This window comes from Typopeltis vanoorti, chromosome 21 (assembly GCF_054136105.1).
Source record: "Typopeltis vanoorti isolate ZY-2024b chromosome 21, IOZ_Tvanoo_1.0, whole genome shotgun sequence".
Lineage (NCBI taxonomy): Eukaryota > Metazoa > Arthropoda > Arachnida > Uropygi > Thelyphonidae > Typopeltis > Typopeltis vanoorti.
The window spans coordinates 56910898-56927605 of NC_143569.1; the positions used below are offsets into that span (position 1 = coordinate 56910898).

Here is a 16708-nt window from a genome sequence, read left to right on the forward strand (position 1 = left end):
TGTGTGTTAATACATGTAACTTACGGAAAAATATAATTAATTATAAATATGTCAAATTTATCCCGAACACCCTGTATGTGTGTGTATATATATATATATATATATATATATATATATATATATATATAAAATATTTATTAGTCATTTCCAATCTTGTTATGTATAGGACTACTTAAAATGAAACAGCCTGCAATTATCATCAGAAGACTTTCATTTAAACAGCCAAGTTAATGGTACAATTAGTTCCATAGTATATTCCCTTAAAACACATGGTCAAATTCTACCTAGCCACCCTTCCTTATTGACATTTAGCAAACCCAGTATTCTAAATATATCCTCTTCATTCACTTCATCACTCATTATCCTTCTAGGAATAAAGCCTGCTATACCAAGATAGAACACTCTAATGAAGTAAAGTAAAATTATTAACTAAAATAACATAAAAGTAAACTAAAAGTAAAATTATCATAGATCATTAACTATGTCATCTGCATTGGTTACTCAATTCCCATCTCCATCCAGCAAGGTGGTCCAGTATCATATTTCCTCCAACTCACCACACACCAAAAAAACTTAGGATTCTCTTTGGATTGCAGCACCAGTCTCCTCTCATATTCTTTTTTTTTTTTCATCTCCTTACAATACTAGTCACTTTCCTAGCCTGAGCTTTATATTTTTCATGCAACTGTTCTCCACTTATCTCTTATGTATATGTCTTCCAATCTTTTTCATCTGCAATTCCTCTTTTCTCTTGTTATCTATTTGACTGCAAATTGCTTTATCTTCTTCACTTAAGGTATACAATCTGCCATTCCAGTCAACAATTTCTTCTTAAGTATCTCCCATGCACTAATGACCCTTCTTCCTTCAAATTATTTCATTGATTGTATTGCTGCAAGCAAGTTTCAAGTCTACAATAGTCATCTGCCTTAGAAATCCACATAAATTCCTTCCGTTTTGATACCTACACATGCCTATTCAACATTGCAGTTGTCTTATGTAGTGCTTCAAATAATGTCTTAACAACATGCCCCCCCCCCCCCCCAAACTGTCAGTCTTCAACCCAGCTTTGCTGATCCCTTATAGAAAATAACCATTAATATTCTGCAATATCCTTAATCCAAAATGCCACATGCTCTTAGCAACAGTGAACTGAACAATGAAAATTTAAGAGAATAGCATCATTGCATAAAGCGACATGCTGTGTTTAATATCTCCAATTTAGATAACAGGTTTATGCCATTTGATTTCATAATATGCTTCATATAGACGGTAAATACCACTGAGATATCCCTGCCTTAGTATTCTATCATACTATACATCCTAACTGCAGACTTGGAGCTTTAGTATATATATTTCTCTGTACAATTCACACTACATAATTGTGCAAAATGCACCTTATCATATACCGTTTCCAGATCCTTCTTGAATTAATTCTTGACTATCTTATTATTATTACTGCAAGGGCACCTTCATGAAGTCCTAAGACTCATCGTGGGAGACCAACATAACGCAATATCTATCGTACCTCTCCTTGAAACCAATAAGAGACAAAGCACTTACAACTGATTCAGGCAACCATTCCATTCATTCACCACTCTCCAAACAAAGAATCTAGACCTCATGCCACTGCTAACTATACTTTTACCAAACTTCAAGGGATGACCTCTTGTTCTGCTCCCTCTAGCCAAGTGCTAAAACATTTCCCCCTGCATTAATCCTATAAAATCTTTTAATCTTAAATGTTTCTATTATATCCCTACCCTTCTGCCTATCAACCAACTTTTCAAATCCACAAATTCTCAATCTATCCTCATAAGGAGCATTCTATAGACCACTCATCATCTTGGTCACTTGTCTCTGTATCCTCTTCACCACTTCCTCATCCTCGAGAAACCCAGGTAACCAGATCTGGGCACAGTAATCCAGATGTGAGGATCCAGATCAAGGCTTTATAAAGAGGAATGACAACTCCCTTATCTCTGTTTGTTAGTCTGTTCTTCAATAATCATCAAGCAATCCTGTTAGCTATCCTGGCTACTTTAGCAATGTGCCCTCTAAACTTCTGCTCTCCATCTACTACTACTATCCCCAAATTCCTGGCTTTATCAATTTCCTGGAGCACAGTTTCCTCAATGTGGTACAATCTTGTAATATTTATATCCCAAAATGCATAACTTTACACTTTTCCACATTAAATTGTATGTTTTGCCAAAACTGTCAGCCTATTCAAATCATTCTGCAAGCTCTCTACATCACCTTGATTAACTATTACCTTACCAAGCTTTGCATCATCAAACAAGTGAATATCTCCCTTCAAATTACTTCCTATCCTAAAGTATAAATCTAAGCATCTCTCTCTCTCTCTCTCTCTCTCTCTACAATCTGAACTCAAAATGCTCTTCCAAGTATACATTTGAAAGGTACTATACGGAACTATTAATTAAGTTGGAGCAAATGGAGGCAGGTACAGCTGGCGACATGGTTAAGAAGGTCACTGATGGATAGATAGTAGTATATGATGGAGATTAATCAAAAATAAGCAGGTGACTAATAGCGTGCTGCAGGGATCTGTATTAGGCCGCTGCTGTTCGATTTACCATATATGTCAGCGTATAAGATGAGGCCTAAATTTTAAGCTATTTTTAGGTCTTAAGCTTATGTCGGGTGTATAAGACAACTCCCCAATTTCTTCTTTCTTGTATTAATGAAATCTTGGGTATTGTTGTTATATCTGTTATTTTTATAACAATGCATATCCGTTATTTTTTTGCATAGCACAGATTTTTAGTATTTATGCGAATTACCCTAATTAAAAGTGATTAGCCCCAATTTTAATTATTAATTTTGCATTTTTTTTTAATTTTAGGATTATTAAAATTGTTATTTAAAATCATAGAACCAGCAACAAACTGAAGAAAGTATGAAGCTAGATTTAAAATAATAAGGATAATTGAAATGGCAAAGCAAACTAATAACTGTGCTGCTGCAAAAAAGTTTGACATAACCGAGAAGATGGTTATGTCAAAGAATATAAATTTCTATTGTCAAATATTGGAAATATGGATGAAACTCCTATGAGCTTTGATATGATAATAAAACAGTGGAGTCTAAAAGGTAGTAAGAGTGTGCTAGTTCGAAGTACAGGTCATGAAAAAACAAGGTTTATGGTTGTGTTGTCATATTTGGCTGATGGAACCAAATTAAAACCAATGATCATCTTCAAACGTAAAACTAAACCTAAGATAAAATTTCCTTCGGATGTTTTTGTACGTTTTCACGAAAAAGGATGGATGGATGAAAATGGCATGAAATTATGGATAAATGTGTGGAACACATGACCAGGCAGTATAATGAAGAAATGCAGTTTATTAGTGTGGGGTATGTTTTGTAGTCATTTAACTGAGAATACTAAAAGTCTTCTAGAAAAAAAAATAACACAAAAATTGCTGTTATACCAGGTGGTTTAACTATATTGTAACCACTAGACGTCTGCTTGAACAAACCATTTGAAGATTACAGGCGAGAAGAGTGGAATAATTGGATGTTGAGTGGTGAAAAATTATTTAAAAAATGGTGGATCTATGTGTGCTGCATCACTTGATATGTTGTGCAATTTTGTGATCAAAGCATGGAATAAAGTAAAAGTAGAGACTGTAATAAAATCATTTAAAAAGTGTGGTATCTCTAATTTTATGAATGATATGGAAGATGATCTGTTGTGGGACACTGATGACGATGAAAAAGAAATCAATTCACTGGATTCGAACTGGGATCCATATGACGATCATTTAAACAATGAATCTGAAGAACTATTTTCAACAGATGAAGAAAATTAACATGAAAATTGAAGTTAATAATTATTGTTTTTTAAGACTTACATCTATTGTAATATTTTAAATAAATTTATGTAACAAAAAATTAACCTGATTTGTTTATAAACGCTGTCTATTTTCTTATATAAATGTATTGTAACTACCTAAATGTTCATCCAAGAAATTAAGCTTCCCTTTTTATACTCGCCATATAAGACGACCCATGATTTCAAGGGGTTTTCTGTAGTATTTGAGAGTCATCTTATATGCAGACATATATGGTATATGTTAATGATATTGGAAAAGATCAAGTGGGGAGGAGGAGGGGGGGGGTGATCCAGTTGTTGGCTGATGATTCTAAACTGGAGTATGGGAGCAACAGTTAATACAGGTGATGTAAAAATCCAGTATGATTTAAACTAGTGTTTCTCAAAGGGTGTGCTGAGAAATTGCATTACTGTGCCACAAGAAAAAAAGAAAATTAAAAAAAAAAAAAAAAAGACACAGGAAGTTAAAGAGGCAGTGATGGAAAAGAAGAAAGCATATCAAAAGTTCCTGGCAAGTAAGTCAGCTTGTGCTCTTAAAGAATACAGAGACAAATGTTAAAAAGCTAAACACTGTGTAAAACTGGCTAAACAAAAGTCAAGGGAGGACTTCGGCAAGAACATAGAAAATAAATATCAAGAAGGTGGCAAGATATTCTGGAGGTTGTTGAAGAAGCTCAGATATGAAGGAAAGAGTGCTGTAAAAGGAATTAGAGATGATAAAGGTGACATGAAAACAGGAGAAAAAGATATCCTTGAAGTATGCAGTAATTACTTTGAAAAACTGCTTAATGAAACAAGCAGTGATGACAGCACAGTGGTAAAAAACATTGACCAGGCATGCAGTCAGGAATACATATCCATACTTGAAGTAGAAAAAGCCATCAAAAGCCTGAAATGTGGAAAGGCAGCAGGTAGGTCTGGGGGGGGTCTTTAGTAGAGCAGATAAGGGATGCCAATTTTTTATATGGTCTGTAACAAGAAGTTAAGGCATGTTTTTTTAGGATTTTTGTAATTTTTTCCGAGGTGCCTCGGATATAGGGTATGGTGATGGATTTAGAGTAATCCTTGCTGTGGGGGGGGGGGTTGTGGTTTACTGGTTTCAATATTTTTTTTATTTTTTTTGGAGGGGGGGGGGGTAGCCAGTGGCTGAGAAAGTGTTGAGAATGTGGTTTTGTTCTGTGGTTAGGGCACTGTCATTTGAACAGATAAGTTTAGCCCTGTTGTGTAGTGTCTTAATGACTCCATATTGTTGCGAGGAGGGGTGGTGGGATTGTTGGTGAATGCATCTGCCTGTATGGGTGGGTTTTCTATAGATTGAGAAAACCAAGGTTCCATCAGGCTGGCAGGTGACTAGTGTGTCTAAGAAAGGAAGACAGTTGTTTTTTGCTTCTTCTAGGGTGAATTTGATTCTGGGGTGTTGGTTGTTTATATGTGTTAGGAAGGAGAGGAGTGCATCGGAGCCATGTGGCCAAATAGCAAACACATCATCAACATAGCGAAGCCAAATGGTTGGTTGTTGTGGGGCAGAGTTTAAGGCTTTCTCTTCAAAAGTCTCCATATAAAAGTTGGCCAAGGGTAGGGAGAGTGGAGAACCCATGGCTGTCCCCTCTATTTGTTTGTGGAATTTTCTTTGCCAAACAAAATAGCCTGACTTCGTTGTGAACTGAAAAAGGGCTGTGATATCAGGAGGAAATTTAGCTTGGATTAGCTCTAAGGATTCTTTGAGTGGGACATTTGAATAAGGAGGAGACATCAAACTGACCATTATGTCAGTGTGTTTGAGTGTAAGGTTTTCTATGCTGGCTTTGAAGTGGGCCGAGTTTTTTTTTATGTGTGAAGGTGTGTTGCCACAGAGAGAGCTTTGGCTAAATGTTTAGCTAGTTTGTATGTGGAGGAATCAATGCCATCCACTATGGGACGTAATAGCACATTTTCCTTATGTATTTTTGGGAGTCCATAAATACAGTGGGGTATGGAGTTCATAAATAGGAGGGTATACCAGGTCCCTTGCAGCTGTAAGCTGTTCTACTTTGGCCAAACAGGCAGGATAGTCAATACCAGAATTTCAGAACACAAGGACTACATCCGGTTTCACCAGTACAGCCACTCTGGTCTTGCTGACCATGCACTGGATACCTGCCATAGAATACGGTGGAAGAAAGCCACGATAGTACACCATAGTAAATACAAGTATGAAAGGCTTTTCATGGAATCAGCTTCAGCCCTAAGAAACAATCCGAACCTCAACAAATTTGGCTGCATGAGACTGTCTCAAATTTGGGAAACCTACATCAGAAGACCTTCAGCTCAATCGCCCAAGAATACCAACATTGCCCACTAGGGGGCACCATCAGGACTTTAGGAGAAAGAATAGCTTCCTGCTTCTTCCTCATTTACTGTTTGTTGTGCCTGTGTGCACGTGTCTTGTTCTTAAGTTTCTTGAAAATGGCAACGTGACGTTGCCGAAACATTGAAGTATATTAAAATTTATTTTAATGTATATCCTAGTGACGTTGTAATTTCCTTAAATTACTCTGTAAAAAAAGGTACAAGGAATCAATTTTTATTACCTTGGAATATGGTGAACAAATGAAATGAGTTGCAAAAGTAGTTGTGAATAGTTTGTCATTGAATGCATTTAAGAAGTATGACAGACATTTGTATCAATACGTCTTGGACCTCCCATGATGAATCTTTCGATTTCATGAACATGTATGGTTGTAAATGTTAAGGCTTATCTCTTAGCTGTACATTATCCTAAAACTAGTTTTCACTAAATACAGATTTTTTTTCTATTATTATTATTTTACTCAACCAAAAATTAAGCTATGTGTGAAAAAATAAATACTAGATGTGCTAAAATTCAAATCAGAGAAGGGAAAACTACATAATAATGTAGTCATGTATTTGCTATATCTCAAACTTTTCATGTATGCAGCACAATCCAATTAAATCTTTTCCTTTTTTTGTTTTAAGGCATTTTGAGGCAGGGATTTGGCCATTTGGTCCAGCTGCACAGAGTGCAATTCAGGTAAAACTATAACTACAGTGCCTTTCAGTATTTTGCAATTTACAGATTCAAAATGGTTTGCACCTGAAGTTACTTCAGGCAAACTTTGTTTGCTTACACTTGGATAAATGATTAAACCAAGAATATAATTTCTTGACATCTTTAATTTATAGTATAACCAAGTAGAAAAAACTTTAATTCTTTAATTTATAGTATAACCAAGTAGAAAAAACTTCCAGCATCTCTCCTCTACATTAAAATCAAGCTTCAAGAACCTGAACATTCCTGTAAACATGATAGTCAAGAAGTATCTCACTTATATATATGGTACAGCTGAACCTTGAAAAAAAAACTGCAACTGAAAAATTCCACAGGTAACAAATCATTTTTAAGTGGACAGTATACAAATATAAGACGAACATAAATCAGTTAATAACATGGAGATTTATAGCTTTGATTCAGATAGAATGCATTTTGTGACAGAATAAAGAAAAAATATAGGAAGAAATGAAAACAGTCATTACTGCAGGTCAAGTAAGAAAAACAAATAAACCATGGATAACAAATGAGATTTTGCAATTCTGGAGGGGAAAAAATGGCTTAAGCCAAATATGCTTAAATATAATGCCAATCAAACCAAAGCTCATTGAGTTTATAAAATAATGAGTAATTAAAATAATAAAATGATAAAATATAAGAAAGAAAGCTGACTGGCTAGCACATAAAGCAGAAATATGTACTAAAATACATGCAGAGCAAGTCTATAGAGAACCCATTACAAAACACCACATGATTGGTACCATGAAAAATACTGATAACCATATACATCATTGGAGATGAAATGAACAGATATCTGGCCTAACTCCTAGAAAGTGTCTAAACAGAAAGAAGAGAGGGGATCACACCTTTGGTGCAACCCCCCCTGCTTCCAAAAAAAAAAGGAGGGGAGGGGAGATATTCGAAAAAATTAATCAAGAAATTAACCAAATGAAGCACATAACCAAACCAGGAATTGACAATCTCCTCACAGTTATTTAAATATAAAGGATCGAACCTTCAAAGAAGATTAATACTAAGATTTAACAAGATCCTTATTCTTGTATGATCCTAAATGATTGCCTAACAAAATAATGCCACTTCATAAAAAATTACTCAGTCGTATATATGCAAAATTTTCATTTGAACTCTGCAAAATCAAATAACCAAATGATATGAATCCACTGGAAACAATAAGCTGAGTTGAAATACATATATAGATGCACTCACCAGATTTTCACTCTACACAGAACTGGAGAAGAGAACTTGTTTGAAAGTAATAATTTCAAACAAGTATTTGTCTCTGTCAAGAGACAAATGACTCCAAATCTTGTACAGTAAAAATACAGATTATGAATTACTTAAACTACTAACTGTATATTACTGGAACCAAAGTAATGGTGCAATATGGTAATTTCAATGCATAACTATTCAACATGAAAAAAGGAGTGATGAAAGACTGCTTATAATAGCACCAACTTTTTACCCTCTTTATAGAAGGCCATGCTGATAATACAATAAAGAAAAAGAAAGGATTATTAATAAGCAACAGTCATTCACTCATAAAATATGCAGATGACAATGTCATAACTGCAAATACTAAACTTAATCAGCAGCATCAGACAGCAAAATGAGAAGAAACTTGCAAAAAAAAAACAGGATGCTAATATCAACAGAAACAAAAGTAATGAAAATAGAAGCAAGTAAATAGTTTCAACTACTTAGGTTCAACTGATCGCAATGATACTGTGACAAACACAGAATCTCAAAAGGATGGACAGTGACAATTTTAAAAAAAGTACAGAAAAGTAATGAATTATCCTTCTTGAAACTAAAGCTATGGTAATCATTACTCCCACTCCCCTTTATGGAGCTAAGACACGTTCATTAGAAATGATCCCCGAGAGAAAATTGCTAACTTGTGAAATTAAATGTCTCTGGAAAATTAAACCACACTGGACAAATTCAAAACAAATAAACTAATTAGATATGAACTTTGATATTATTCATAACTGTATGTAATTCAAAATAAAAGCTGAAATAATTCAGTCACAGAGAATGCATCCCATGAGACTAGTGCATCGGGTGCTGGATGGGAAGATGAAAGGATTATGACCTAAAAAAAGACTAACATGATTAGATGTTACAAACAAGAAACTTTTTTTAAAAGTTAGAAGATGAGAGATCTTGCAAGATAAGAGAAAATACCAAATTATCCTCCATGGCTCAACGTGTCCCAAGAAAGAAGAGATACTATGCATTTTATATAAGCAGCATAAAAAAAAAATAAATAATAATAAATAATAATAATAAAAAATACTCTTACCGATGAGGTTGATGAGCGAGGTTTGGATGATGCTACATAGGCCAAGTACTGGATTACCTTTTTGGTGTTTTCTGTTTTGCCTGCACCAGATTCACCACTGAAACAAATAGTAAAAGAAGTGTGGAATAATCAAGTTTCTCAAAGAGATTACTTTGAGAGATGAAAAGTTATCAGGAAAAACTTATCTGACAATAAAAAATTTAATTTTGAAACTTATCAGATGTAACAGCATATCACTCCAAAAAAGTTTCAATGTGCATTACAAATTTCACAGTAAATGGCCCAGACTGGTCATTTCTGCTAATAACATTTTTGCTTGGTTTAAATCTATAATATGAATTTTATATGTAATTGTCATGTGATATATAATAAAATACATATAACAATCACTGTGAGCAAGATATAACTAATTTTTCAGGAATTCAATTCTTCATTCAATGAGTTTCAAAACTTGAAGATCTTTTGAGTAAAAAATTCCAAATTGACAATCTTGATTATAGCAAACAGTTATAATAAACTTGTTCCCTGCAAACTATCTGATGGAGGAGGAGTCCTCCATCAAATCCCTATAGGCACAATACTACTCTAAATGAAATTCATTATAGCAAACTATCCATTATAACAAATTACTCCTGAAGTCATGTTTGCTACAATGAGAGTTAAATGTCTCTTACAATTCAGCTTATGTTGTTTTCAAATCATACTGATTTGAGAAATGGATTCAAGAGGATTATTCATTCTTCTAAACATGAAGAAATGTTGAAGCTTTATATATTGCAATTCTCCTGTCTCCACCGTCTTTCTTTGCATCAGTCTAATGATGTCACAACTATTTCAGTCCTGTACTACCAGAAGCTCTGATAAGTTCAACATGAACCATTTAACCCAAGGAATTTTCCTGTCTTACACAATGTTTCTTCAATCTGCACTGGACATATCTCCATAATATCTGTCACAAATGTTTTCATTCCAGTTTATTTCACTATGTTTTCATCTTTGTTTAACAGATTTCTGAAGTATGTTCCCACATCATCCTAATCTCTTAGTCACAAGATTTCCATCTCCATTTATTAAAAAACCTGGTTCTTTATTGGCCAGGTAACATTTTCTGTTCCTATTAACATCATCCAACTTATGTGTAAATTCAACCTAGCTTTTTATCTTTTCCTCTCCCATTTTTCTTTTTTTTTTTTTTGCATGACTATGATTATAAACAATTCTATCATCATTTGATCTACTTTTTCATGAACTCCAAAAAAGTTTTTTTTTACTTGACGGCTTCTTTAACTCTCTCACTCCATCTGTGTGCTTCTTTTCCTTTTCTGCTTCCACTTGTTCTATCACATACACCTCTTCTACTGTTCATATAACATTAGATCTCTAAACTTTTGCCATTCCTGGTCAAAATTATCTGTACTTAACTCATAAGCCTTGGACTTGATCCAAGATTCAAATTCTTACTTTATTTCAAACTGTTTCAACATCCATAGCTTCCGCAGATTTCTATTCTTTTTCTTGATAAATTTATTTTTCATATACATCTTAAAGTTGGCTATAAGAACCATGATATCCATCTAAAAGCAGCAAAAGGCAAAATTCTGCAGGTTCACAAGTTCTCTCCCCTGCCCTAAACACTTACCCATATCACATATCTTTAGTTTAGCCTTTGTATATTAATAAACTCGACAAATGTTTAGCTGTTGTTTTTTGTGTATGGTATTTCAGCAACAATGGATATAATCTGAATGTTATTAAAATATAAAAAGATTTGTATATTAAAACTTCAAAGTGCATATCAAAATCATAAAACGTTTATTGATTTATAGAATATGTTGTAAAAAATTTAAAAAACAGATCAGATCAATCCAGTACATCTGCCAAAGTATAAGGCTCAAACAGAATAAGCAGTTAAAAAGAGAGAGAGAGAGAGGGACTTTATTCATTAAAGTAATGAGAGCATTCTATTGAAATATAGTAAAGTGTTAAAAACATCAATATTACTCACACATAGGCACAGGAAGGAGGGTGTGAGATAAGCATGACCTATGCACAACCAACCAAGAGCAAATTATTATTTATTACGGGCAACTCTAAGGAGTCCTTAGACTCATTGAGGGAGACCCTAAACATCACATCCAGAACAACTATTCAGCATCCACACAGTATGTATCATACTTTGACTTGAACTCATTCACAGTCATGGCAACTACAACAGACATTGGCAGCTTATTCCACTCATTCACCACTCTCCATGCAAAAAACCTAGTTCTAACACCCTTGCTAACCACACTCTTGCCCAGTTCCCATGAATGGCCCCTAGTTCTCCCACCACTAGACCTGTTCTGAAAAATTTCCTGTGAATTAATCTTGTAAAAACCCTTCAGTAATTTGAATGTCTCAATCGTATCACCCCCCCCCCCCACCTCTTCCACCTATCAGCCAATTTCTGCAACTCACAGATCTCAACCTCTTCTCATAAAGTTCATTCCATAGACAAGTTATCATCTTGGTCACTTGCCTCTGGATCCTCTCTACTTCCTCCCCATCAAGAAGAAACTCTGGTTCCCAGATCTGGGTACAGTAGTCAAGATGGGGTCTTATCAAGGCCCGATAAAGAGGAACAATAACTTGCTTGTCTCTGCTCGTCAAAGTATTCTTCAGTAACCAAGTTATCTGATGAGCTGATTTAGCCACTTTTTAATGTGCCCCTAAACTTCAACTCCCTATCCACTAACACTTCCAAATCCCTGGCTTCGTCAATTTCCTGGAGTACAATTCCACCAATGTGGTATACTGCTGCTATTCTTTTCACCCCAAAATGCATAACCTTACACTTTGCTACATTAAACTGGCATCCATTCTCCTTAGCCCAGACCTCCAATCATCCAAATCATCCTGCAAAATTTTGACATCATGTGGATTCACTATCGCTCTACCCAACTTTGCATCATCAGTAAACAAATGAACAGTTCCTTTCAAATCCTTTCCTATATCATTAATGAACAAACTAAACAGCAGTGGTCCAAGAACAGAACCCTGCGGCACACTAGTCACATGCCTTCTTTTGGACTCTACTCCTGAATAAACCACTCTCTGATATCTCTCCATCAACCACCCTCCTATCCATCTCACCAACCCTATATCCATCCCCATATGCTGCAGTTTACTGATTAGAATTCCATGTGGTATCTTGTCAAAGGCCTTAGTAAGGTCCAGTAGGATCACTGTAAACCTATTACCCTTATCCAGTTCAGCCGTCACTGTGTTATAAAACGTGAGCAAGTTACTGAGGCATGCTCTACCCTTCACAAAACCATGTTGTCCCCCATACAGTATCCCATTTTCATCCATCCAATCCTGTATTCTTTTCTTGACTAATTTCTCCAAGACCTTGACAACGATTCCTGATATGCTAATCGGTCAGTAATTTACAACAGCAGTCTTGAAACCTCCTTTATGCAGTGGAACTATTTTCCCCTCTTTCCATCCTCTCGGGACTAACCCAGATATGAGACTCAAATTAAACAAAATGGTCAAGGGCACTGACAATTCTTTAACCGCGTTATGTAAGACCCGAGCTGGTATACCATCCAATCCCACAGATGTACTCACATTAAGGTTTTGTAATATACAATTCGCCTCCATTTCATTCACCTCAATTCCTGTATAAGCTATTGGTTCCTTCCTTCCTGCAATATCACCACCTGGATGATATACTCTTGCAAAGTGCTCGCTCGGTAATTCCACTATTTCAACTGATTCAGTCACCTCCCTACCATCGGCATTCCTTAAAATCATTCTGGCATATACATTTTTTCTTTTACTTGCAGCATATCAAAAAAACTCTTTCTTTTAAGGATACATGGTGATCAGCATTCATATTTATGAATTTAGAGACACAAAACACGTGTTGAAATGATTATTTTACTAATTATTAATAAAATAACACTTGAAGTTTTGACCCCTGTATTGAGGTCGTCATCATCAGAAGGATACATGTGTATAAGGAAACCAAGCTACATGCTCTTGCATTCTATATTGTATACTATATATCCATTCAGCTTTTCTCTATGTATGCAGTCAGCCATGACCTCCTACAAACGCTCCTTAACCACTTCCCATGCACTATCAAACATGATGACCTCAATACAGGGGTCGAAACTTCAAGTGTTATTTTATTAATAATTAGTAAAATAATCATTTCAACATGTGTGTTTTGTGTCCCAAAATTCGTAAATATGAATATTGAAAAAACCGTTTGGGATTCTCTTTAGCTTACGTTGCTAATTTACTTTCATAATCTGCTTTTGCTTTTCTTACCACACTAGTTACCCTTCTGGCCTGAGCTTTATACTTTTTGTGTGCCTGGAATTTAAGGAGAAAGGTCATCTTTCTCCTTAAATTCCCTCCACAGTTGTTTCTTTCTTTGCAGCTCAAGCTTAATGGTGTTATTCATCCATTTAACCCCCACTTGATTAACTATCCAGACTCTAGGTATGCAGTCAGCCATTACCTCCTGCAAATGCTCCTTAACCATTTCCCATGCACTATCAACGTTCAGCCTTTGCAGTTTTACATGCCATGGCACTGAATCACGCAATCTCCTAAGCTTGTCATACTTACCAGCCTGGTAATTCCACATGCACCCTGTCTTAATTGAAAATTCCACACATTTAGCAATGTGTGGATTTTCATTGATTAAATTTAGCAATTTAATCAATGTTAATAATAGTTACCCATCTTCCACTCATTGAGTATTTGCCTATGCATACTATCTCCATCGTTTATTCCATCACCTGGTCTATAACAGCACCCAACTGTATATTTTGTTCTGCTGGCCTCGATCTCACACCAAATAGCTTCAAATGTGCTCTTTTCACTATCCTGTGGTTCAACTTCTATTCTCCTTGGCTGCAGTTCATCAGTTATCATCAATAACACTTGTCCCCCATTCTTTTCTCTCTGTCCCTCTTGAACACACTATATCCTTCACATTCTATCCCACTAGCTATATCATCTTCTGTCAGCCATGTCTCACTAATGCCAATAACCTGTGGCCAGGAAGAGCCTACCAAGGCCAAAAATTCCTCCTTGTTCCTAATACTCCTTAGTATACATAAAGTGCAGAAGCCTATTAGTCCCACCCTTATCTTGATGTCTTCTACTAACTATCCCATTTTGGTTTGTTGTCCCACGTACTAGCTCAGGCATATTATACACATTCTTACACTCAACTGCCTCACTGATGTCTGCGTATCCACTTCCCACCCGCCCCCCTAATAGCTCTATTTTCCCTGATTCTGCATATCCACCTTCACTTCGGTCTCTGCACACCAAATCCATTCAGATGCAAACCATCCTTCTTGTATAAGTCTTTTTGCCCATCAAACTCACTCCACATAGAGTCATTCGCAATTATGACCCTCCTTCTCAACTCTACTCTGTCATACCGCAGCAACAGACTCACTATCTTAACTCTCTCACTCTTTTCTTTTGCTACCTGTAGTAATTCCTTCAAGTCCTCTCTCATAGCAAATATTTCGCCTTTTAAATCATTCGTTCCTGCCACCCACTATCATTTTTTTCACTATGCTTTTGTGCTCTAGCTTGTTGTTCTTCTCTATGCTATGTTTGCCACTGGGATATTAATTTTTTGTCTTATAAAGGGAACTAATAATGGTATCTTAAGTAAAGAGCCCAACTAGCTGCAAAGTCTATAGTCTTGTTTCCCTTTATCCCAATATGGCTTGGGATATCCAACACAGGCAAATGTCCAGATGAAACCTCGTTATCTGATAGAACAATTGGATTTAGGAGAGGACTGGATGATGTTGGTATACCAGACTTCTAAGTGCCTGAATAGAGCTTCTTGAATCAATATAAATAATCTTTTGCTAGGATTTAAATTTTATGTAATTTAATGCAAGCTTTACTGCATGTAGTTCAGTAGCATTCAGGTGAAATCTGAGTAAATATGCTACCTAGGAAAACTGCTATAGAGCCCACTATAACCTCTGCTTTGAGACATCTCTAAAGACAGTTACAAATTCAGAAGTATTCTAGTCTGTGTGGTTGGAAGAGATGATAATAGAGAGTGGTAGAGCATTTCACTTATCTGCACAAGGATAAGCTACATGGCACAGAATGCAGCTGCACTGGTAGCATATTTAGTGGAACCTGTGCACTATTGTCCACCTCATGTCTACAGCGTGTAGTAATGCTTTTATTTGCAAACCAAAAGGGACATATAGCAATCTGACAAGTCCTGTACAAATTTTTCCACTGTGAACGAAAAAGAAGTGATTAGCTGGCTGGTTGATTAGGAGTTTATTGGCACAAGGACAGCAAAATTCATAAAAGTATACTGCACCAAGCCAAAGTTTACAGCAGTAATCAAGATAATAGTAATGAAGAGATAAATTATTAAGTATCATGTTATGTACAAAAGGCAAATTTTAAAAAAATTAAGCAAACCAGTATCTATATATAAATAGACTATAATAATAAAATGTGGTTGTATAAATTAATTCTTTTTAAAAATTTAAAAACTTCATGCAATTTATCCAAGCATAAGATCTGCCTGAGTGTATATGGCTCAGCTAGTAAAAAAAAATGCATTCCTTTCTCAAGTGAAGAAGTGTTATGTTCTCCACCAGAACATGACAAATGGTGAGACACATGTTGGATTGTTCACATATAGGTGGTCGTCAGTACTCAGTATATACAATTATGTACTGATCTGTGCAGAGCTTAGCAAGAGAACAATTGCCTCTCTTCTGTTTCTCCACTGACTTCACTTCCAATGCATAATTTATTTATCAATGCTTCCTGCCATGATGACTGCCATTGCATTATTAGTTTGATCTTATAAACTGTTTGTAGTCTGTACATAGGACTGACAAACAGCACCTGGAATGTGCATGAGTTAATCTATCAGCTGCATCTGCAGTCTCGTTTTCTTTGAATTCAAACATGGCTGGGAATCCAGCACAGCTGAATATCGAAATTAATGATGTTCAAGTTGTACAACAGTTGTGAAACTTTGCAAAGCACTAGATGTGGATAACACACACAATGCTTTCCTGAAACCAAACTAGATGTTTGGTTTCAGGAAAGCACCTTTTATATTTGTTTCTAAACAGGCCAGCCAAATGGTCCAATGTTGAACAGTCTCTATGAAAGCCACTTTGTGTATTGGAAAGAACTTTGTTGCTTTCTAAGTACCAGAAAAGCTTTAATTTACCATTTTCTCTAATACCTTACAAAGACAGCTGGTCCGAGCAATAGGTAATACTTCTTTGCTTTAGATTCTTTCTTGGTTTTTGGGATGCCAAGAATCCAGAAACTCTTCCTCTAAATATTCTAGTGAATAGCAAGAGAAGCAAATACAGAGAAGGGGATGGAAGATGGTTTATTACCTTGTAATGGATGTCATTAGGCTTCACTATACTGTGAAGGTAGACAAATGGCTAAT

General features: G+C 35.6%; 1 protein-coding gene across 1 annotated transcript in view; it reads right to left on the reverse strand.

Annotated features, from left to right (window-relative positions):
• The window catches only part of zip (myosin heavy chain 10), a 517797-nt gene that overhangs the window by 365808 nt on the left and 135281 nt on the right, over positions 1-16708 (reverse strand). The window contains exon 4 of the mRNA XM_090411020.1: positions 9235-9331. Within this exon, the coding sequence (XP_090267146.1) occupies positions 9235-9331 (97 nt within the window). The remainder of the gene's footprint in view (positions 1-9234; positions 9332-16708) is intronic.